At 48.9% G+C, this 21,777-nt stretch overlaps 1 protein-coding gene across 1 annotated transcript in view; it reads left to right on the forward strand.

Annotated features, from left to right (window-relative positions):
• Positions 1–21,777, forward strand: part of GCN1 (GCN1 activator of EIF2AK4) — a 60,216-nt gene that overhangs the window by 30,525 nt on the left and 7,914 nt on the right. Inside the window, exons 29-51 of the mRNA XM_041728682.1 lie at positions 977–1,104; positions 1,278–1,467; positions 1,673–1,743; positions 2,405–2,570; positions 2,922–3,116; positions 4,535–4,781; positions 5,396–5,517; positions 5,852–5,966; positions 6,771–6,950; positions 9,533–9,753; positions 10,971–11,039; positions 11,242–11,380; positions 11,468–11,664; positions 11,862–12,004; positions 13,699–13,816; positions 13,928–14,143; positions 15,924–16,088; positions 17,536–17,697; positions 17,982–18,074; positions 18,310–18,453; positions 18,549–18,818; positions 19,062–19,175; positions 19,638–19,868. Coding sequence (XP_041584616.1) covers positions 977–1,104; positions 1,278–1,467; positions 1,673–1,743; positions 2,405–2,570; positions 2,922–3,116; positions 4,535–4,781; positions 5,396–5,517; positions 5,852–5,966; positions 6,771–6,950; positions 9,533–9,753; positions 10,971–11,039; positions 11,242–11,380; positions 11,468–11,664; positions 11,862–12,004; positions 13,699–13,816; positions 13,928–14,143; positions 15,924–16,088; positions 17,536–17,697; positions 17,982–18,074; positions 18,310–18,453; positions 18,549–18,818; positions 19,062–19,175; positions 19,638–19,868 — 3,696 coding nt within the window. The remainder of the gene's footprint in view (positions 1–976; positions 1,105–1,277; positions 1,468–1,672; positions 1,744–2,404; positions 2,571–2,921; positions 3,117–4,534; positions 4,782–5,395; positions 5,518–5,851; positions 5,967–6,770; positions 6,951–9,532; positions 9,754–10,970; positions 11,040–11,241; positions 11,381–11,467; positions 11,665–11,861; positions 12,005–13,698; positions 13,817–13,927; positions 14,144–15,923; positions 16,089–17,535; positions 17,698–17,981; positions 18,075–18,309; positions 18,454–18,548; positions 18,819–19,061; positions 19,176–19,637; positions 19,869–21,777) is intronic.

Below are 21,777 nucleotides of genomic sequence, written 5' to 3' on the forward strand. Positions count from 1 at the left end.
TTATTTTTCTTTTATTTATTTTTTATTTTTTTTAATATTTTATTTATTTATTCATGAGCTACACAGAGAGAGAAGAGAGAGGCAGAGACACAGGCAGAGGGAGAAGCAGAGGGAGAAGCAGGCTCCACGCAGGGAGCCTGACATGGGACTCGATCCCAGGTCTCCAGGATCACGCCCTGGGCTGCAGGTGGCGCTAAACTGCTGCACCACCAGGGCTGCCCCTTATTTTTCTTTTAAAGATTTTATTTGAGAGAGCAGGAGCTCTCAGGAGCTCTCATGAGCTCCTCACGGGGGAGGGAGGAGCCTGATGTAGGGCTTGATCCTAGGACTCTGGGACCATGACCTGAGCCAAAGGCAGACACTTAACCAACTGAGCCACCCAGCCACCCCACATTGAGAGCTTTTAAATTTTATGTTAAAAAAGATTCTACCACCATCATCTCACAAAGGAAAAGCTGTGGGAGAAGCCAGAGCAGCTAATGAGTTGAATTTTTTTTTTTTTTTTTGTATTTATTTATGATAGTCACAGAGAGATAGAGAGAGAGGCAGAGACACAGGCAGAGGGAGAAGCAGGCTCCATGCACCCGGAGCCCGACGTGGGATTCGATCCCGGGTCTCCAGGATCGCGCCCTGGGCCAAAGGCAGGCGCTAAACCGCTGCGCCACCCAGGGATCCCTAATGAGTTGAATTGATGCGTGGTACTCCCTGGCACTGATAGTGCTGTCCAGTGATGCTTTCTGTAATGATGGGAATATTTTATATCTGTGCTGATCAGTGTGGTAGCCACTAGTCAACGTATGGCTGTCGAGAACTTAAAATGTGGCTGGTGTGACTAAGGAACTTAGAGTTAATTAAGACCTACGTGTGGCTGGTGGCTATGTCTTGGCTAGTACAGAGTTAGAAGAAGGTGAAGAGATAGGTCAGAGGCTCTTAGAAAAAGTCAGACCTCACTGAGTCCCATCTCACCCCTTTTCAGGGGCTGATGGAACTCCACATGGTATTGCCAGCGCCTGATACTGATGAGAAGAATGGCCTGAATCTTTTGCGGAGGCTCTGGGTGGTCAAGTTTGATAAGGAGGAGGAAATCCGGAAGCTGGCCGAGAGGTGGGAGCCACTAGAAGATTTTGGTTTTTTTCCAGTTCTGTCCTCTCTCTACTTATGAAAAACTGGCCCCAGAGTGCTTAGCCAACAATAAGAGAAGGACCAGATGGCTGGGTTTGGCAGGGTGGGTGCCACAGATCCTTTTCTGACTAGTCCCTGCCTCCGGTCTCCTATAGGCTCTGGTCGACAATGGGCTTAGATCTGCAGCCAGACCTCTGCTCCTTGCTAATCGATGATGTCATCTATCATGAGGCAGCTGTGAGGCAGGCTGGGGCCGAAGCCCTCTCCCAAGCTGTGGCCCGGTACCAGCGGCAGGCGGCAGAGGTTATGGGCAGACTTATGGAGATTTACCAGGAGAAGCTCTATGTGAGTGGCCTGCGCACCCTGCTGCAGGCTGGGCTACGGGAGGGTAGGTTGGACTCTGCTTGGCCTCCAACATGCTTTGTTAGAACTCACTGTGGCCTAGGGTGGCTGTGACTGATCTCCTACCTCACATAACAAGCAAGGTACTAGCTCACATAGCTCGGCTGGGGAGAGCACTGCAGTGCATTTATCAACCTGTCTGTTGCAGCGGCCTCCCCCAGTGCTGGATGCCTTGGGACGAGTTATCTCCGAATCTCCTCCAGATCAGTGGGAAGCCAGGTACAGTAACAGCTGTTGCAGTCTTGTTCCACTCAGAGCTTTCTCAGATACCACAGATTGGCTGGGCTGGGTGCTGAGAGGAGATAGTGTGGAGTCATGGGACGGTGGAAGGAAAGGGCAAGACCTCCCTCTGAGTCAGAGAGACCTGAATTCAAGTCCTGACTCCTCTTGGGCTAGCCAAGTGATATTGGGTGTGTTTCTCCTTTCTTCTTGGGCCTGGTTCCTCAGAGATCCTTGGGGACCTTTTTTTACTGTTCTGTAGCTGAAAAAGATAGTAGTACTTTGTAGAGTATGCTCACATTCAAGTGACTTCACATTTGATTCTTTTACCTCTTTATCCTCCTGAGCCTGCCCTGGAGGTAGAAGGGTAAGCATTACACTCACATGTGGGGAAACAGAGGCAGAGCTGGTCCTTGCCCAAAGTCACCCTTGTAGGAGGTAAACTCTGGGCAGATGGCAGGTCTCCATTTGACAAATGGGTGTTTGAGACCATGGTGTAGATTGGTGGGTAAACACGAGGCAATGGGCTCTGTACTGGTTCTGTACCTCAGAGGGAGCTGGTGCAAACTCCCTTTCCTTGTGGCATACTGGGATAGATTCCATCAGCAGAGGAGGCCCCTGGTCAGCTCTCACCGCCTGACATAGCCCCCCTTCTTCCCAGGTGTGGCTTGGCTCTGGCCCTCAACAAGCTCTCCCAGTGTTTGGACAGCTCTCAGGTGAAGCCTCTCTTCCAGTTTTTTGTCCCTGATGCTCTCAATGACCGAAACCCAGATGTCCGGAAGTGTATGTTAGATGCAGCCCTTTCGACACTCAACACCCATGGGAAGGTGAGAGATCTCAGCCAGTTGAGGGGTGGGTGCAGCAGGCTGGGCCAGGATAGGAGGTGGGACTGAGTAGTGGGACTTAGTGGGGTTGAGTGCCAGGCGGCCTGGCTGGGTACTGGCCCCCATGGAAAATTTCATTTCTTTTTTTGAGCCAGAAAGACCCAAAAGGCTGTTAAATTCTTGTAAGTCTGCTGTGTTGCTGCCAGAAAATTGGGAAACCTGCTGGCATTGTTGGCTGGCTTATCAGGATGCCAGGCCCAAGCCAGACTTGGGGTTCATCCTCAGGCAGAAACTGTCATCCCCGATGCAGCGTGTAGAGTTGACGTGAGGCTTTGGGTGGGCTTGGCTTTTCAGGAGAATGTCAACTCGTTGCTGCCAGTGTTTGAGGAGTTTCTGAAGAACGCGCCGAACGATGCCAGCTATGATGCTGTGAGGCAGAGTGTAGTGGTCCTCATGGGCTCTCTGGCTAAGCATCTGGACAAGAGTGACCCCAAAGTGAAGCCCATCGTTGCCAAGCTCATCGCTGCTCTCTCTACCCCCTCCCAACAGGTACCTGCCTCCTGGCCTGGGGCCCACAAGCCAGTTGGGGAATTGAGACAGACTGCATGTGTGTAGTGGGATACTAGGGCCCAGTTGGGTATCAGGGCCCCAGATGCCTAGTTCTCAGCAAGGAGTCATCCTCTTTCTTGGGGCAGCCTGGTTTATAGTGAAGAGCACCCCTGGAGAAGGAGTTACTTTGCTCTAGTAGATTTCCTAAGTACTTTGATTTTTTTCCTACTTATTTACTAATAGTCTCTTTTTGCACTTAGAATAAACCCAGCACTAGGGATAGCAAGATTAAAAAAAAAAAAAGACAGCTCCCCCTGCTGAGCTTTCCCTGACCCTCTGTGTGTTCCTCTTTTTTTTTTTTTTTTAAGATTTTATTTATTTATTTATGAGAGACACACACAGAGAGACAGAGAGAGAGAGGCAGAGACACAGGCAGAGGGAGAAGCAGGCTCCATGCAGGGAGCCCGATGTGGGACTTGATTCCGAGACTCCAGAATCACGCCCTGGGCGGAAGGCAGGCGCTAAACCTCTAAGCCACCCAGGTGTCCCTCTCTGTGTGTTCCTTACACATTTCAGGGGCTTTCTAATGTGGACTGTAAGCCATAGTGCAAGGATTGTTGTTTTCTTTTTTGAAAAACGTGTGTGTGTGCGTGTGTGTGTATTTCCCCCCCCTAAAGTGATTTGCATTTTGGGTCACCCATAGTATTTCAAATGTAGGTTCACAAAACTGTGGTCAAGTAAATTTGAAAACTCACCTGCAAAGGATCTGCCTGGGCCTCTGGCAGCACAATGCTTTGCTGTATACTCTCTTGTTGAGCTTAATGAACTGTGGTTGGAAGGCAGAACTGGTGCGGCCTTTGGGTACCACTCAGTTTGGGCCTCGCACTGTAAGGCAAGGCTGAATTCCCTGTGCCTTTGACAAGAACACTGAGAGACTCAGGCCATTTTTTTTTTAATAAATTTTTTTAAATTATTTTATTTTATTTTATTTATGATAGTCACACAGAGAGAGAGAGGCAGAGACACAGGCAGAGGGAGAAGCAGGCTCCATGCACCGGGAGCCTGACGTGGGATTCGATCCCGGGTCTTCAGGATCGCGCCCTGGGCCAAAGGCAGGCGCCAAACCGCTGCGCCACCCAGGGATCCCTCTCTAGATCTTTCTATGTGAGTGTGTCTTCCTGGAGTTTTCTGTCATCTGACTAGGCCTCACAGATCAAGTGTGCCCCCTGATGGAGCTTGTGTCATCCACGGGCACCTAACACTGTTTGCTTGTCTGATGCCTTGTGTGGTCTGACAGGCAGTGGCTGAGATGGGGCTTGGGGACATCTAGTGGTGAGGCACTGCATAGGACTGTGGCAGCCCCCAGGAGTGGCTGTGGTTGAGCTGCAACACTGTGACAAGGCAGGCCCCTCCCATAGGTCCAGGAATCCGTGGCCAGCTGCTTACCACCTCTCGTGCCAGCCATCAAAGAGGACGCAGGAGGGATGATCCAGAGGCTGATGCAGCAGCTGCTGGAGTCAGACAAGTACGCAGAGCGCAAAGGGGCCGCCTATGGGCTGGCAGGCCTGGTGAAAGGCCTGGGCATCCTCTCGCTAAAGCAGCAGGAGATGATGGCAGCGCTGACTGATGCCATCCAGGATAAGAAGAACTTCCGCCGGCGAGAAGGTGAGTGTCTCTGAGCTTGGGGCTGCCCAGGATGGGAAGTCAGTCCCCACAGCTGCCAGAGGAAGGAATATGGCCTTTCCTTCCCCACTGAAGGCCTGGTGTTTGTGTGTGTCCTGTCGAGGAGGCAGTTTTTTTTTTTTTTAATATTTTATTTATTTATTCGTGAGAGACACAGAGAAAGAGAGAGGCAGAGACACAGGCAGAGGGAGAAGCAGGCTCCATGCAGGGAGCCTGACGTGGGACCCGATCCCGGGACCCCAGGATCACGCCCTGGGCCGAAGGCAGATGCTCAACCGCTGAGCCACCCAGGCGTCCCGAGGGGGCAGTTTGTGTAACCCATTTCATCCCGTCCTTGCTCCTGTAGCCTGGACTTTATTTCTTACTCAGCTTTGAGACCGTCAGCTGAGACAGAATTGGCCTTATTAGCTGTTAGTGCCACGAAGTGACAGACACTGCCCTGTTCTTTCCTCCTTCCTGCTCAGCCACATCCATGCTCTTGGGGAGGTAGAGGGTGCTGTAGTCCCACAACTGCTTTGAGAGGAGAGATGGCAGGGAGTTTATCCTGTGGCTGCCTCCAGAGCACAATCTGTTTCCACCTGTTCCTCCTCCCCCAGGAGCCCTCTTTGCCTTTGAGATGCTGTGCACCATGCTGGGGAAGCTCTTCGAGCCGTATGTGGTTCACGTGCTGCCCCATCTGCTGCTGTGCTTCGGAGATGGGAACCAGTATGTGCGTGAGGTAAGTCCTGAGGCTGCATGTGAGACCTGCTGCCAGCTGGGGCCGCCAGTGCCTGTGAGTCTCCGCCCAAGGTCTGAGGAGATGGAAGGGCCCACTGCTGGGAACCCCCCCTCCCCCTCAGGCATCAGTTACTGGTATGGACTCCTCCAATTTCCAGTAAAGTATTGAAGCTTTATAAGATGAGGAACTCTCCTTCTCAGCTGTGTCTGTACACAGGGTCTGACACAGGAGATCTCCAGTCAGTGTTGGTTGCCAGGAGGAACATTCGAGCTAAATCAGCCTTGACCGTTTCTTGGGCAAGGAGGCCCCTGAACACCTTTTCTCCTCCCTTGAGGCTGCAGATGATTGTGCCAAAGCTGTGATGAGCAACTTGAGTGCTCACGGGGTGAAGCTGGTGCTCCCCTCCTTACTGGCTGCCTTGGAGGAGGAATCCTGGAGAACCAAAGCTGGTAAGGCTGCTCCCCTTTGGTGTCTCTGTCCCAACCTCCTTTTCTGAAGACTGCCCTTGCAGGGATCAAGGGAGCCATCCAGGGATCTTGTCCCATGTATGTGTGCTCCCCAGCCCACAGACAAGGCTGAGACCCTCAGAGTAATCAGGCAGCTTCAATAGCTTGTGTGCTTTCATACAAAGAACAGGTCTCTCATGGGAACTGTAGCCCTAAGTGAGGAGGTCCTAGAGCTTTAAAGTTAGTTTGTGGCAACTTCTGTGACTTTAAAGCTCCCCCCCCCTCCCCCGAAGTCCCTTTTTAAAAATAGAATCTTCTCTGGCATCCTAATATGCAAAACAGATACAAGATACAAGTGGAGCTGTTTTGGTTTGGGCAGGGTCAACATTGGGGCCCTCCCACTTGGTCCTTTCTCCCCCTCAGGCCTTCAGGCTCCACCCTGCAGTTTGAAAAATCACAGCTCTAAATGAGTTTCTTCATATATGGATAAAGAAACTAGGCTAGAGAAATTCAGTGCATTGGCCTTGGGTCATTGCCAGGACTCAGCCAGGTCTTCCCCGATCCTGGTCTTACCTCTTTCCCCTACATCACCTTGCATCACACCCAGAATCTCATGGCTCAGCAGGCCTTGGGAGCATTGTGCTCACTTTGCTGGAGGGCGCCCACCCCTACCCCCCTTACTGGGGCCTGTTTCAGCACAGTCTGCAGAGGAGCCGGCTGGTTATCCCTTGGCCTGGCAGCCAGCACAAGTGGCTCCCTGGCCTGTGCTTAGTGATCTCATGCTGGGCCTGTGTCTATTGTCTCCAGGGTCAGTGGAGCTGCTCGGGGCAATGGCGTACTGTGCTCCCAAGCAGCTGTCATCCTGCCTGCCCAACATCGTGCCCAAGCTCACGGAGGTACTCACTGACTCCCACGTCAAAGTGCAGAAGGCTGGACAGCAGGCATTAAGGCAGATTGGTTCCGTCATCAGGAACCCAGAGATCCTAGGTATGCTTCTCCCATGAGCACACTGGCTGTGGCTTCTTCTCCCATTCCTGGACACTGCAGGAAATGTGTGCATTCAGCAAAGATTTTTGCCCTCTGAAGATAGATTCACATTGAAATAACTTTGAAATTCTGGGATAATAACCTCTAATTTCTAGGATAATTAGTGGGAAGTAGTTTGGAAGCAGTTTTGTCGCTGGTCCCTGGAGCATTCATCATTGACTGTACAGATAGGGAAACTGAGTCATCAGCTCAGCTCAGCTTGGCTCCCAGGGAGCCCTGCGCACTCAGCTGAGCCCTGAGGTCAACAGAATTGAGTGACATGCTCTGGACCACATCAGTATCAAATGTTCTTTGAGAACTTTCTATTCTGTCTCATTCCAGAAGACGTGATAGAGGAGAAGCTTAGGGAAGGGTTAGTCCTCTATGCTCTGTAGTGTGGTTCTTGATGGAGTGATGGCAGGAGATTTGATTTCTACAAACAAAACCCAGCTACTATCTCACCCAGCATATCACAAGTTAAATGTTAAACATCAGGGTGGGACATAGGTGATTGTTCACTGTACTTAGTCAGGATGTTACCAGACTTTTTTTCATTCAGAAAACAGTATTTGTGATTTGTGTGTTTTTGTTTTTGCAAGAGATGAATAGGTATCCTTGGGTTTTGTTTTTCGCAATGTCCAGCAGCCTGGGGGATTCCTAGGGCTTAATGTAGTCTCAGTCTCTATCAGATGAGGGGAAGTGCTTGCATTTTTGGAAATCCAGCATGGGTCTTTTTTTTTTTTTTTTTTTTTATTGAGATATGATTTGCATAGTGTTAAAGACACTTTTAAAAAATGTATACAATTCAATGGGTTTTTTTGTATATTCACAAAATTACATAAATGTCACCACTGTCTAGTTCTGGGGCATTTTCTTCACCCCAGAAAGAAACCCCATACCTCTTCTTTCCCTTCCCTTCCTCTGGGCCCTGACAATCACTAATCTGCTTTCTGTTTGGGATTGCCTGTTGCAGATACTTCATGTGGTAGGATCATTTTTGGCTAGTTTCTTGAGCTTTAGCATCATGTTTTCAAGGTTCATCCATATTGTAGCATGGGTCATTTCTTTATTTCTTTTTATGGCCCAATAATCCATCATATAGATAGACCACATTTTGTTTATCAAGTCATCTGTTGATGGACATTTGGGTTGTTTCCACTTATTGGTTGCTCAGAATAAAGCTGCTGTGAACATTTGTATATGAGTGGTTATTTTATTTTATTATTTTATTTTATTATTTTATTTAATTTAATTTTATTATTTTATTTAATTTTATTTTTTATTTATTTATTTTATTTTATTTTATTTATTTTATTTATTTTATTTATTTTATTTTATTTTATTTTATTTTATTTTATTTTATTTTATTATTTTTTAATTTAATTTTATTTTATTCATGAGAGAGAGAGAGAGAGAGACACAGGGAGAGGCAGAGACACAGGGAGAGGGAGAAGCAGGCTCCATGCAGGGAGTCCAATGTGGGACTTGATCCTGGATCTCCAGGATCAGGCCCTGGGCTGATGGCAGTGCTAAACCATTGAGCCACCCGGGCTGCCCTGAGTGGTTTTTTAAATGTGTTTAGGTCTCTTGGTTGGACCCCTAGGAATGGAAATTGCTGGGTCCTGGTATGGTAACTGCCTGCCTTTCTGAGGAGCTGCTAGACTGTTTTCCAAAGCAACTGGATCATTTGACATTCCCAGTAGCAATGTGTGAGAGTTCCCAAGGCTGGCACTGTTACTGTCTGTCTTTTTGGTTATAGCCACCCTAGTGGGTGTGAAGTGGCATCTCAGTGTTGTTTTGATTTGCATTTCCCTAATGACTAATGATGTTGAATGTCTTTTGTTTTTTTGTGGGCTTATTGGCCATTTGCATATCTTCTTTGGAGAACTGTTAAAATCTTTTGTCCATTTTTTACTTGAGTTATTAGTTTTTTTTTTTAATTATTGACTAGCATGGGTCTTTATAGTGGCTGAATTCCCTGGGCTTGTGGAAAAGAGAAGCCATGTATTTCTCTTGGCAATTATCTTGCTAGGCTGATGGTGCTGACTTGGAGAGCTTGTTTTATCTGGGTTTAACTGCTCTGAGCATCGTGTGCTTCATTGCTACCACTGGCCCAGCAGCCTTTGGTGTCTCAAAACAGTATTTTTGCAAAACCACTTTGTGCTGCCATTTCCATAAGGAGGCACGTGGTATCTGAGCAGTGTTCCCATGGAGGCTCAGTACTGTGGCTGTGGCTCGGTGCCCACTGAAGGTCACCCCCCAGTTGTCTTGCAAGATCAGCTGCACAGTGCAAAGGGGTAATGGCTATTACCTTCTTCCTAGTTGAGCAAGGATTGCTCTTTGCAAGCAGATTGGCTTCCAGTTTTAGTATATGTGCTGCCGAAGCAAGCATAGCAGACTGGCTTCCACAGCTGGTGACTTGTGGGGCTCCAAGGAGGGGTGTCCCCAGATTCTCTTCTGACTGCCTGTAGTTCTGGGGACCTGGCGGCTTTGCCACACCTGAGACTTGTGTAAACTAGCCTCCCTCTTGTTTGGACATGCAGCCATTGCCCCAGTCCTGCTGGATGCCCTGACGGACCCCTCCAGGAAGACCCAGAAATGCTTGCAGACTCTGCTGGATACCAAGTTTGTCCACTTCATTGATGCCCCATCCCTGGCCCTCATCATGCCCATTGTCCAGAGAGCCTTCCAGGACCGTTCCACGGACACGCGGAAGATGGCAGCCCAGATTATTGGCAACATGTACTCCCTGACAGACCAGAAGGTAGCGGCCCAACTGGGGCTGGTGTAGGACAGACCAGTAGATGCTGGTTCAGGGCACAGAATCTCTGCCCACAGCAGACACAGGGCTATAGGCTTTTGGTCCCTGATTATGTTTAGAGGAAGAAGACCATTTTGGGGTAGAGGGTAGAAAACTAGGCTCTCTGGGCATCTTACAGAGCACTGTGGTTGAAGTTCTTACTAGCTCAGCCACCAGATGAGCCCATCCTTGGGCTCTTTTACAGATTGAGGAGGAGGAAAGGCCCAGCCGTGCCCTATGTTAGCAACGTGGCTGCTGTTTTGACTGCTTGCAGTTCTCTTGTCACAAGCATTTGCTTCTATAAGCCTCCAAATTAGAGGAAATTAGGTTAGTTTGGGACATTTACTTTGTTTACTCTATCCCAAGGGTTTCCATGTGTGAGCTCACGGTCTCCCACAGCCATGCTTTGCTTGCTGAGGCTATGGGCATAAGAGGTAAAGTAGGCAAGTGATGTCAATCCTGGAGAATTTAGGAAATGGGAAAATTGCTAAAACAAATGATTGTATACATAGTTCCAACACTAAAACAATTATTACTCATGTTTTTTATTGCATATAAAAATTATATTCCTGAACATAAGCTTATTTTTAAGTTACAATGATTTATTCACAAAAATGGTTTTTAATAGTTCTTTAATATTCTAACAAGTTTATCTACCATAACTTACATAATCCTTTTGTTGGTTGTATACCGTTCAAGGTTTTCTGCTATTTTAAATGATGCTTCAGGGAACATAAGGCTTTTTCTATATTTAAAACTGTTGCCTAAACCCAAATGCTATACCAAGAGACATAAACCTTTTAGGGTGAGAATGGGAAGATGATAACATTGTTCTGAAAGGAAAGTGCCAGAAATGATTTCCTAGATTCCAGAGGTGAGGTGGGCCTTGGTTCTGAGACAAGGGCAAGAAGAGGAAGAGCACTGATCTCTAGCTGGGGGGTTATTTCAGCATATGAAGGGTGGGCCTCAGGTCCCTTGTAGGTTTCCCAGGCAGTCACGAGGGCCTCCAGGGAACCAGTCAGGGGGGGTTCCTCACCAGGTGCTCTTCCCTGCTGGCCCTGTGAGTGGCCCTACTGAGCTTTCCTTGTCAGCAGAGTGAGGAGGTCAGGGTCCATGGTGGAACCAGTTCCAGAGGAAGCAGGAGCCAGGCTTCTACCAGGTTGCCTTTCGTATTGTTGCAGGACTTGGCTCCTTACCTACCAAGCGTGACGCCTGGCCTGAAAGCCTCCCTTTTGGACCCTGTACCTGAGGTGAGGCTGGGGGTAAGGGGAATAGGAGTTCATTATTTTAGTTTACTCCTCAGAAGATTGATTCCTGAGAATTCCCTATAAGGTGCCTTTGTGCCTGTCTGGTAGAAGGAAAGAGACCGAGGGGCCTCTCCCTACTCCTGCATGAGCCCCTCGTTTTGAAATGCTGCAACTCCTATGGCCCTGGCTCTTGGCTCCCTGACAGGTGCGGACAGTGTCTGCAAAGGCCCTTGGGGCTATGGTGAAGGGCATGGGGGAGTCGTGCTTTGAGGACTTGCTGCCGTGGCTGATGGAGACGCTGACCTATGAGCAGAGCTCCGTGGATCGCTCGGGCGCTGCACAAGGTGAGGCCAGGGCAGGCCCAGGGTCCAAATTGGGAATGCCATCTAGGGGCCCTCAGATCCAGTGGGTCACTCCTCCTTTTGTTGCAGGGTTGGCCGAAGTCATGGCTGGCTTGGGGGTGGAGAAGTTGGAGAAGCTGATGCCAGAAATTGTGGCTACAGCCAGCAAAGTCGACATTGCACCCCATGTCCGAGATGGCTATATCATGATGTTCAACTACCTGCCTATCACCTTCGGGGACAAGTTCACTCCTTACGTGGGGCCCATCATCCCCTGTATCCTCAAAGTAGGCACCAGGGACTAGGCCAAGGGTAGCATTACTGAATGGGGCAGGATGCACGTGCTCTCCTTGGAGTCAGGGCTCCCTGCCAGCTGGGACTGGGTGGCCAGAATCCTCATCCTGCTCTTCAGGAGGTCCCATTTCCTTTGGGTCTGGTGCCTTGGGGGAGGCAGCCGTGGCTGACCCACCCTCTGTGTGTACAGGCTCTTGCTGATGAGAATGAATTTGTGCGTGACACCGCCCTGCGTGCAGGCCAGAGGGTCATCTCCATGTATGCCGAGACGGCCATCGCCCTGCTGCTGCCCCAGCTGGAGCAAGGCCTCTTTGATGATCTCTGGAGAATAAGGTAAGGCCTTGGGCAGAAAGATCCAGCAGTTCCAGCTTTGTGTTTTGGGAATTCTGATTAAGAAATGAGGAGGAAAATGTTGCCAGGAACTCTCAACTTCTCTAGATTCTTGCTCTTAGCTATTCAATAACTCTCCAGTTTTGTGTAACAGTGTCTCTATCCTGATTCTCTTTTGAAAAGTTTGCTCTACTTAGTGCTTCAGTTTGTATTAGAACCTTAAACATGAATGCTCTTTAATCTGGAAATTTATCTTAGAAGTTGATTCTTAGACATTGATTCTAAGGACAGATTTGGTCAGGCACTTAAAGATTTATGTAGAAGGATGCTTGTTGCAGTATACTTTATCATTCAAAAAATTGAAAGTTGGTTTTAAAAAAGCCAGCCTAGGGATCCCTGGGTGGCGCAGCGGTTTGGCGCCTGCCTTTGGCCCAGGGCGCGATCCTGGAGACCTGGGATCGAATCCCACATCGGGCTCCCGGTGCATGGAGCCTGCTTCTCCCTCTGCCTGTGTCTCTGCCTCTCTGTCTCTCTCTGTGTGACTATCATGAATAAATAAATAAAATCTTAAAAAAATAAAAAAGCCAGCCTATTCACATGGTGAGCTTTTATTCAGCCACTACAAGAAATGGTATAAGAAGACCACATTAGGGATCCCTGGGTGGTGCAGCGGTTTGGCGCCTGCCTTTGGCCCAGGGTGCGATCCTGGAGACCCGGGATCGAATCCCACGTCGGGCTCCCGGTGCATGGAGCCTGCTTCTCCCTCTGCCTGTATCTCTGCCTCTCTCTCTGTGTGTGACTATCATAAATAAATAAAAATTTAAAAAAAAAAAAAAAAAAGAGAAGACCACCACATTAGCTGATGCAGGAAGTGTGGGCCACAGCCCAGTGCCTGTAGTGCAGGCCCACTTCCCACATTGGGTGGGACTGTGCATGTCTCTTAGATAGTGACTTGTATGGAGTGTCACCAGAGTGTCGGGGTGGCTGCCTTGGTAGGGGGAGTTTGGGTGGTTGGTTATTATTATTTTTTTTTAAATTTTATTTATTCATTGGAGACACACAGAGAGAGACAGAGACATAGGCAGAGGGAGAAGCAGGCTCCATGCAGGAAGCTCGATGTGGGATTTGATTCCAGGACTCCGGGATCACTCCCTGAGCCACAGGCAGATGCTCAACTGCTGAGCCACCCAGGCAGTCCATGGGTGGTTGTTTACACTCACTTTTTTTTGTGTTTTCTGTGGTTTTTGATTCTTTGCTTTGAATAGCACTATTATTTTTGCAGTTATTAAAAACAATAAACCTAATGTAATTTGAAGAGAAATGTAGTTTATCCTTCTAGGCCTCCCCTTACATGTCCAGTTCTAATGACCAGCACTCCTGGTTTCCTGTTAATGCTTTCTTATGTACCCTCCATCTCTCTTCTTTCTAACTTTATTACAGAAATGTTCACATATGTTTTCTAAAAATGTTGGTTTTTCCCATTATTAAAATATGTTCATTAGTAGTAAACTTAGGAAGAAAATAAAGTGGGAAAGTGCAAAGAGATGAAAATCATCTGTAACTTCCCTCATTCCAAGATAATGAGCAGGAATATTTTGGGTGCGCTTCTTTCCAGCACCTTTTTTAGTCAGGGTTCCATTGTTCCTCTGAGACTGCCCATTGTGGCGCTGTGACTCTGTTCTTGGCATCCTCCTCAGGTTCAGCTCTGTTCAGCTTCTGGGGGATCTGCTGTTCCATATCTCCGGGGTCACTGGGAAGATGACCACAGAAACTGCTTCTGAAGATGATAACTTTGGAACTGCCCAGTCCAACAAGGTGTGTACCTTGGGTTGGTTTTCTGCTTTTGGTGATGGTAGGGATGTGCTCTGGCACTCATGCTGTGGAGGTTCACTGCCCTGTGTTCTCCCTTCTTTTCCATTGCTGCAGGCTATCATCACTGCCCTGGGTGTAGATCGACGGAACCGAGTGCTGGCAGGGCTATACATGGGCCGCTCAGACACCCAGCTGGTTGTGCGGCAGGCATCCTTGCACGTCTGGAAGATTGTGGTCTCTAATACCCCCCGTACCTTGCGTGAGATCCTTCCCACCCTCTTTGGGCTGCTGCTGGGTTTCTTGGCTAGCACGTGTGCAGATAAGAGAACTGTAAGTTTCTGGACATTGTTTCTGAACCAGCATCAGAGGCTAGGGTGCCTAGGGCCACCGCATATCTAAGAGGAGAGCATTTATTTATTTACGTAGTCATTCAATGGTTACTCTTAAAAATAAAACAGCCAGATATTTTGCCTGCAAGATGGATTTATTCAGGAATAACAGAGAATTGCAGTTTGGGAAATGTAAGCCTTGGCAAAACTATAGGCAACTCTGCTGAACATAGGAGTGATACATTCTCTTATAGAGGGAAGGGGGCCATCAGGAGGGCTGTTGTAAACAAAAAGGTCTGTTGGCGGAAACTGGGAGATTGAAGATTAGTGGCTGTTCATTGGCTGGGTTGTGATAGTCTCTCATTGGCTGGGCTCTTGCTGGCAGAGGAGAAAATCTTCCTTCATCCTGCTGGCCCAGTGAAGTATGTTTCTTCCTGTTCAGTCTGCAAGGTTCGTCTTTTCCTGTTGTGTCTGAGTTGATGAAGAGTGGTAGGGTGTGGGAGTGTCCCATTCTGGGTTCCTGGCTCCCACTTTTTTAAATAAAGATTTATTCATTTGATGGAGAGTGCGCACATACATACATGCATGCATGAGCGCATGGAGGGATGGCAGAGGGGGAGGGAGAGAGAAACTTCAGACTTTGCACTTAGTGCTTAGCACATCAGGGTTCCAGTGCCAGGCTTGATATCATGACCCTGAGATCAGGACCTGAGCTGAAACCAAGAGTCAGATGCCTAACTGACTTTGCTACCAAGGCACCCCTCCTGACTCCATTCTGAAGGAGGTTTCCTTTTATTAATTTTCCCACAACAAATATTTATTAAGCACCTACTCTGTGCTAAGCAGGGGCCTAAAACTTGGGGATCTGATGGGGAAGAAAGGCAGACTTATCCTTAGCCTCATGAGCTATACTCTGATAGAGGAGGTAGATGTTAATCAGCTCATCACACAAACAGATGTAAATGCAGCTATAGCAAATGCATGAGTGCCACAGATGCATATAATGGGCCTCTGACCAGCTGGGGGACAGGAGAAACTGCTCAGGAGAAATGATTCTTAAGGATAGAAAATGGGTAAGCACTAACCTGGTGAGGTCGTGTGAAAGTCGATTCCACATCGGGGGAGAGGGCTTTAGATGTAAGGGTAGGATGTGCAGAAGCCATCAGTAGAGGCTGGATGGGGGCTGCTGGGTCTAGAGTGAGAAACTGAGGCAAGTGTATGAGCTGGGGCTGATCTAGGTGGGGGTGGGGCCAAGCATATTCTATGGTTGGGAAGACAGGTCCAGCCTGGGCTCGTGATTACTTCTCCCAGTCCCCTCTGACCCACTTCCAGCCCCATCCCTGGCAAGCAAACTACGCATTGGCTCTAAAGAAGGGTTTGCATAAGGCCTCAGAGGAGATGGATTTGTTTTTTCCTTAAAAGCATTTGTGTCCAGTTCATTTCCCCTTGGGCAACAGTGCAGAATGAAGTGACTTCTAGGCTGTGGTTATCAGTTTAGGGAAGCTGGCTCTTGATCAGGCATCATATGATGAGTTTCCTGTTCATATATAAGGTGCTGGCTCTTGCTTTAGGTTGTGTAGGTATGTGTGACACAAAGAAATAATTGTGTTTTTTTAATGTTTTGCAAGCACTCTGGTGGCTCTTCAGGGCCAAGAGCATTTGGGGAAGTTGTGAGTGACTCAGATAAAATCTAGGAGGTCCAGGGCCCTCACTCTGGAGTTGCTTTCCAGGTACCCTGGCGTTTGTAAAGCATTGATGTCCTGGCTTGTCTCTCCTGACAGATTGCAGCAAGGACATTGGGTGATCTCGTCCGGAAGTTAGGGGAGAAAATCCTGCCCGAGATCATCCCCATCCTCGAGGAAGGCCTGCGGTCTCAGAAGAGCGACGAGAGGCAGGGCGTGTGCATTGGGCTGAGTGAGATTATGAAGTCCACCAGCCGGGATGCCGTGAGTGTTTTTTTTTAGGGATTTTATTTATTTATTCATGAGAGACACACAGAGAGGCAGAGACACAGGCAGAGGGAGAAGCAGGCTCCCTGTGGGAAGCCCAGGATCACACCCTGAGCCGAAGGCAGACACTCAACCATTGAGCCACCCAGGTGTCTCGCCATGAGTGTCTTCTAAGGGCCCCACAGGTGACCCAATGTGCAGGGCTGTGGGCAGGTTACAGTAGAAGCTAGGAATACTTCACCCTCAGGACATGCAAGCCTTACTCCAGAGGGTGTTGCTGGAGGGTGTTGCTGGCAACCAGCTGGACTAGAGTTTCCTTGTCAGTTTCACAGGCTAAGAATGAAACACTTTGGAAGCCTTGAGTGGCCTGTGGAAATTGGAGATGATCTTTTTCTAACCACTACTGAGGCTGCTCCAGATTATTCCTTTTGTGCCTCTACTGCAGTTCATTTAAATGTGTGCTATCCTTGGTGGGGAGGGGAGGGCATACACGCATGGGTATGCTAGGGCTGCAGAAGCCGAGGGGGGTGGGGTGCGCACATTCTTATAGAGTAGAGCAGATGAGTGTAAGTACCCTGTTGGTGGAAATGTGTCATTTCTGGCAGTGATGCTGTCCTGTAGCAGCCACATTCAGGAGGCCGGTGATCCTTGCCCTTAGCTTACTTTCTGAGGGTGATCCTTGAAACATTCCTGGGAAATAGATAGAGCAAGCATAGGACTCTCAGTTGGCATAAAAGCTGTGAAGTGGCTGGTTAGAAATGTAAGCATGTGGCCAATTGTTTAGCCTGAGTGAGCATCCTCCTTTGAGCTACTGGCCTTTTCTCCTATGTGTATCAGTATAGGTATTACATTTGGGGGTTCACCTTTGCATTTGGCAAAAAATACAAATTGTCACCACCTAAAGTTGTGATTCATCAAATAGTTACTGAGTCCCTTCAAAGGCTGAGACCTCTGTTGATGAGGTTGATGCATAATCAGCCCTCTGATTCATAGTGGGCTTTACTTTGTTGGGGACTGGTTCTAAAGGGAGCAGAGCTATCTTCGGTCCTGCAGTCACCCCAAAGATGTCACCGAGGAGCAAGTGTTTGAGTTGAGTCTTAAAGGACTTGGAGTTTTCCAAGAGATGAGCAAGAGAGAGAATCAGGAGAGGAGCCACGCCATGCAAGGTCCTGCTGTGGGAAGGAGCTCCTGTGGGAGATGGACAGGATCTGGAGAACTCATCTAAAAAATCAGGCTCCTCAGGTGTAGGCTGCATATCCTCACTGCTTCTTTCTACTTGCCCATTTTCACAAAACCAGTAAGTTAAAAGAAAAGTCAGGCCTAGGGGTGGTGGCAGCCAGGCTGGGCCAGAGGTCCTCATCATCCCCCTCACTACACCCCCCACCTGCATGTGCTCCTTCACTGCCTCTGCCACCTCAGGTACAGTGCACGGGTGTTCTCATAGGTGCTGTATTTCTCTGAGTCCCTCGTACCCACGGCGAGGAAGGCTCTGTGTGACCCACTGGAGGAGGTCAGAGAGGCCGCGGCCAAGACCTTTGAGCAGCTGCACTCCACCATCGGCCATCAGGCTCTGGAGGACATCCTTCCATTTTTACTGAAGCAGCTGGTGAGTGGATCTGCCACACACCTACCAGTTTGGCTTTTACTGTCTCTGTAGAAGCAAAATGCAGGGGACTTATTCTGCCAAGGCAGCCACAGTGTGGGCCCCTGAGAGAGTGGGTGCAGCAGGCTCAGACTTGGCTCTGTGCTTCTTCTTCAACAGTCAGTAAATGTGGGTGCAGCGGGCAGGGAGGGAGGAAAGTAGTGAAGGAAGTTGGTGGCTGGTCTAGACAGCACAGGTGGGGACAGGAGCCAGCTCCTGAGCGTTGCCCCCCCGATGCCCCTCTGCAGGATGATGAGGAAGTGTCAGAATTTGCCTTGGATGGTTTGAAGCAAGTTATGGCCATCAAGAGTCGTGTGGTGCTCCCCTACCTCGTGCCCAAGGTAAATCCCACCCCGTGGCAAATCCCCGCTGGCCCAGAAACCACAGCCATGTGATCATCCCCAGGCCTGCTGTGGAGACCCTCTTCTGAGCTCAGACGTTGGGGGAGGCTGGTGGTGGGCGCAGGGTGCCCTGGAGCAGACACTGCCTGGAACAGCGGCAATGGGATCTCCCAGAGCCTAGCAAAGCTGCCAGCACGGGGCAGCGGTCACTCTACTGACTTTCATCGTCCTACAGCTGACGACTCCACCTGTCAACACCCGGGTGCTGGCTTTCCTTTCATCTGTGGCCGGTGATGCTTTGACCCGTCATCTTGGAGTGATCCTCCCAGCGGTCATGTTGGCCCTGAAGGAGAAGCTTGGGACTCCAGACGAGCAGCTGGTGAGTGTCACGATTATTCCTGACAGCTTTCTAACAGCCGTCCTGATCTGCCCTGGAAGAGCTGTGCTCAGCCTGGGTGTTCCCTGTGGTTTCAGGAGATGGCCAACTGTCAGGCCGTGATCCTCTCAGTGGAGGATGATACTGGGCATCGGATCATCATCGAGGATCTGCTGGAAGCCACTCGCAGCCCTGAGGTGGGCATGAGGCAGGCTGCCGCCATCATCCTTAACATTTACTGTTCACGCTCAAAGGCTGACTACACCAGCCACCTGCGGAGCCTGGTCTCTGGCCTGATCCGCCTCTTCAATGACTCCAGCTCAGTGGTTCTGGAAGAGAGTTGGGATGCCCTGAATGCCATCACCAAGGTGAGGGGGTTACTGACTGCATAGCCAGCTTTTGATTATAGACCAGCCCAGATGCTTGGAAAATTAGACTCTTAAAATAAACCATGACGTACCTATCGGGAAGCTTCAGCGTTCATCAGTCCATGGCCAATCTTTCTCATACTCCCACCCACACCCTTCCCCCTGCTGTAATTTTGAAGCAGTCTTGGGAGGGCTGTACTTAGAGCACTGACATCCTCCCTGCTTTTTCCTGGCTTCCTACAGAAGCTTGATGCTGGCAACCAACTGGCACTAATTGAAGAACTGCACAAAGAAATCCGACTCATAGGGAACGAGAGCAAAGGCGAGCATGTGCCAGGGTTCTGCCTCCCTAAGAAGGTAAGCCAGGGCCCCACAAGGGGTGGTGCTACAGGCACGCAGCCTTCCTTTGCTGCCACCCTCAGACCCAGCTCTGTGGCAGGGCAGATGACTTAGTTCTTAGTGCTGTTCTGCACCCTCACAGAAGTTTGTTTCTTCCCCGTGGTGGCCACGTGAGGACAGGGCCTGTGCCACTTTCACTTTAAACTGTGGAGGCCATCTTAGCCAGGGGAAGCCAGTCACAGAGGGGACAACTTGTGAACCTATGTGTGATGGGCCTGCCAGAGCTCTTCGCTTCTCGTGACTGCCCAGTCAGGACTGTTCCCCAGCCAGCACCCTCTTAGGCTGTGACTGTGGCACCTGAACTAGTCTCTCTTATGGAGTCACAGAGAGGATAGCTGACAGGAGGGCTGTGCTTTGCACAGGAGACTGCTGAGCCCAGTGCCTTTGAGATTGGACTCTCACGTGTGGTTCTCTTGTCAGGGAGTAACCTCCATCCTTCCAGTGTTGCGGGAGGGTGTCCTGACTGGCAGCCCAGAACAGAAAGAGGAAGCGGCTAAAGCTCTAGGTTTGGTGATCCGCCTGACCTCTGCTGATGCCCTGAGGCCCTCTGTGGTCAGCATCACTGGTCCTCTGATCCGCATCCTGGGGGACCGGTTCAGCTGGAACGTGAAGGCAGCCCTGCTTGAAACACTCAGTCTCTTGCTGGCCAAGGTGAGCCACTTACGCGTTTATCTCTCAGTCCGTTTGGGTCTTAGAACAGATCTGTGTGCCCGTTGGTGTCACGTGGCAGCAAAGTGACAGCTTATGATGGAGAAGCAGCATGGTAGAGGCAGTTGAGACATTGGATGCTCTCTACCCAGTGGTCAATTCCAGGTCTACCATTTAGTAGCTATGTGGCTGGAATGACCTTGGGAAAGTCCAGTGATCTCTGAGCCTGTCTCCTATGATTGGGAGTGGTGCCCAGCCAGAAGAGGTGCCACTGGGCACATTGCCTGACATCCTGAGCACTCCAGACTAATGCACATTGCTGGTTTTGGGGTTTTTTTTTTTTGTTTGTTTGTTTGTTTGTTTTTCACATTGTTGGTTTTTGAAGAACTGTTGATTCAAAGGAAGAAATCCTGGGCTACATAAATGCAATTGCACATTGTTTAGATATGCTTCTGTTCCTTACTGCTGTCTTATAAAGAGGGATGCAGAGGGTCTGATCAGGGATTAAAAGAAGTTTTAGAGCAGCTGGGAATAACTTCAGTCTGCCAAAAGTGTAAGAAGCAAAGAGCCAGCATATTAACCATTTCTAACATTTTATGGGGCAATTATTAAGCCCTTTCAATTTAAAAAATTATAAACAGAGCTAATATTTGTTACAAAAACTTTTTTTTTTTTTTAATTCTTACTTGCAGTTTGGAAACTAAAGCAAGCTTGAAATTTGTAGCTTTATTTTCCCTTGTTGAGGGAAAGGTGTAGGGAGCAACTTCCCAGATAAAACATGGTCTTATGAGCATCAGTCTTACTCTATAGAAGATGGGGTCTTTTTAAAAAAGTTAAGTATCAAAAAAAATAATATTAATAAAATAAAATAAAATAAAAAATAAAAAAAAGTTAAGTATCATTTTCACCTGCGTTCTGTGCTGTTCTCTCTTTTTTTTTTTTTTAATTTTTAAAATATATTTATTCATGAGAGACACAGAGAGAGAGAGAGAGAGAGAGAGGCAGAGACACAGGCAGAGGGAGAAGCAGGCTCCATGCGGGAAGCCTGACATGGGACTCGATCCGGGGTCTCCAGGATCACGCCCTGGGCTGAAGGCAGTGCTAAATCACTGAGCCACCTGGGCTGCCCTGTGCTGTTCTCTTTAAAAAGAAAAAAAAGGTTCTGTTTATTTATTTGAGAGAGAACATACGTGTGTGAGCATGAGCAGAGGGAGGGCAGAAGGAAACTGAAGCAGACTCCCTGCTGAGCACTGAGCCTTGATGCAGGGCTCAACCCTATGACCCCGAGATTATGACCTGAGCCCAAATCATGAGTTGGATGCTTAATCAACTGAGCCACCCAGGCACTTCTGTATTGTTCTTTTCTGTGGTGTTCTATAGCTTGGTATACAAATGGAGCCCTTCCGGGATCCCTGGGTGGCGCAGCGGTTTGGCGCCTGCCTTTGGCCCAGGGTGCAATCCTGGAGGCCCGGGATCGAATCCCACATCGGGCTCCCAGTGCATGGAGCCTGCTTCCCCCTCTGCCTGTGTCTCTGCCTCTCTCTCTCTCTCTCTCTCTCTCTCTGTGATCATTAAAAAAAATAAATAAATAAAAACAAAACAAAACAAAAAACAAATGGAGCCCTTCCCTCACACAATTTGTCTCTTGGGTCATAATTCAATGTCATCCATGGCCGGATGGTTCCTATCTCCGATAGACTGGATTCATTCCATAGTGTGCCTCCCAGCAGCCTGTAACCCCTGACCCCAGTATTTCCACACCTTCAAGTAGCTACTTTGATTATCCCATTTAGCAGTGGATAAATCTTCAGTCTTGGGAGGGGATCTCTTTCTGAGATCATTTGTTTCATAGGATTGTTCTGAGGGCTTCATATTAGTGCTTAGCCGCTTAGCCTGTATATCGATTGTTCAG

Source organism: Vulpes lagopus, chromosome 14 (genome assembly GCF_018345385.1).
Source record: "Vulpes lagopus strain Blue_001 chromosome 14, ASM1834538v1, whole genome shotgun sequence".
Taxonomy (NCBI): domain Eukaryota; kingdom Metazoa; phylum Chordata; class Mammalia; order Carnivora; family Canidae; genus Vulpes; species Vulpes lagopus.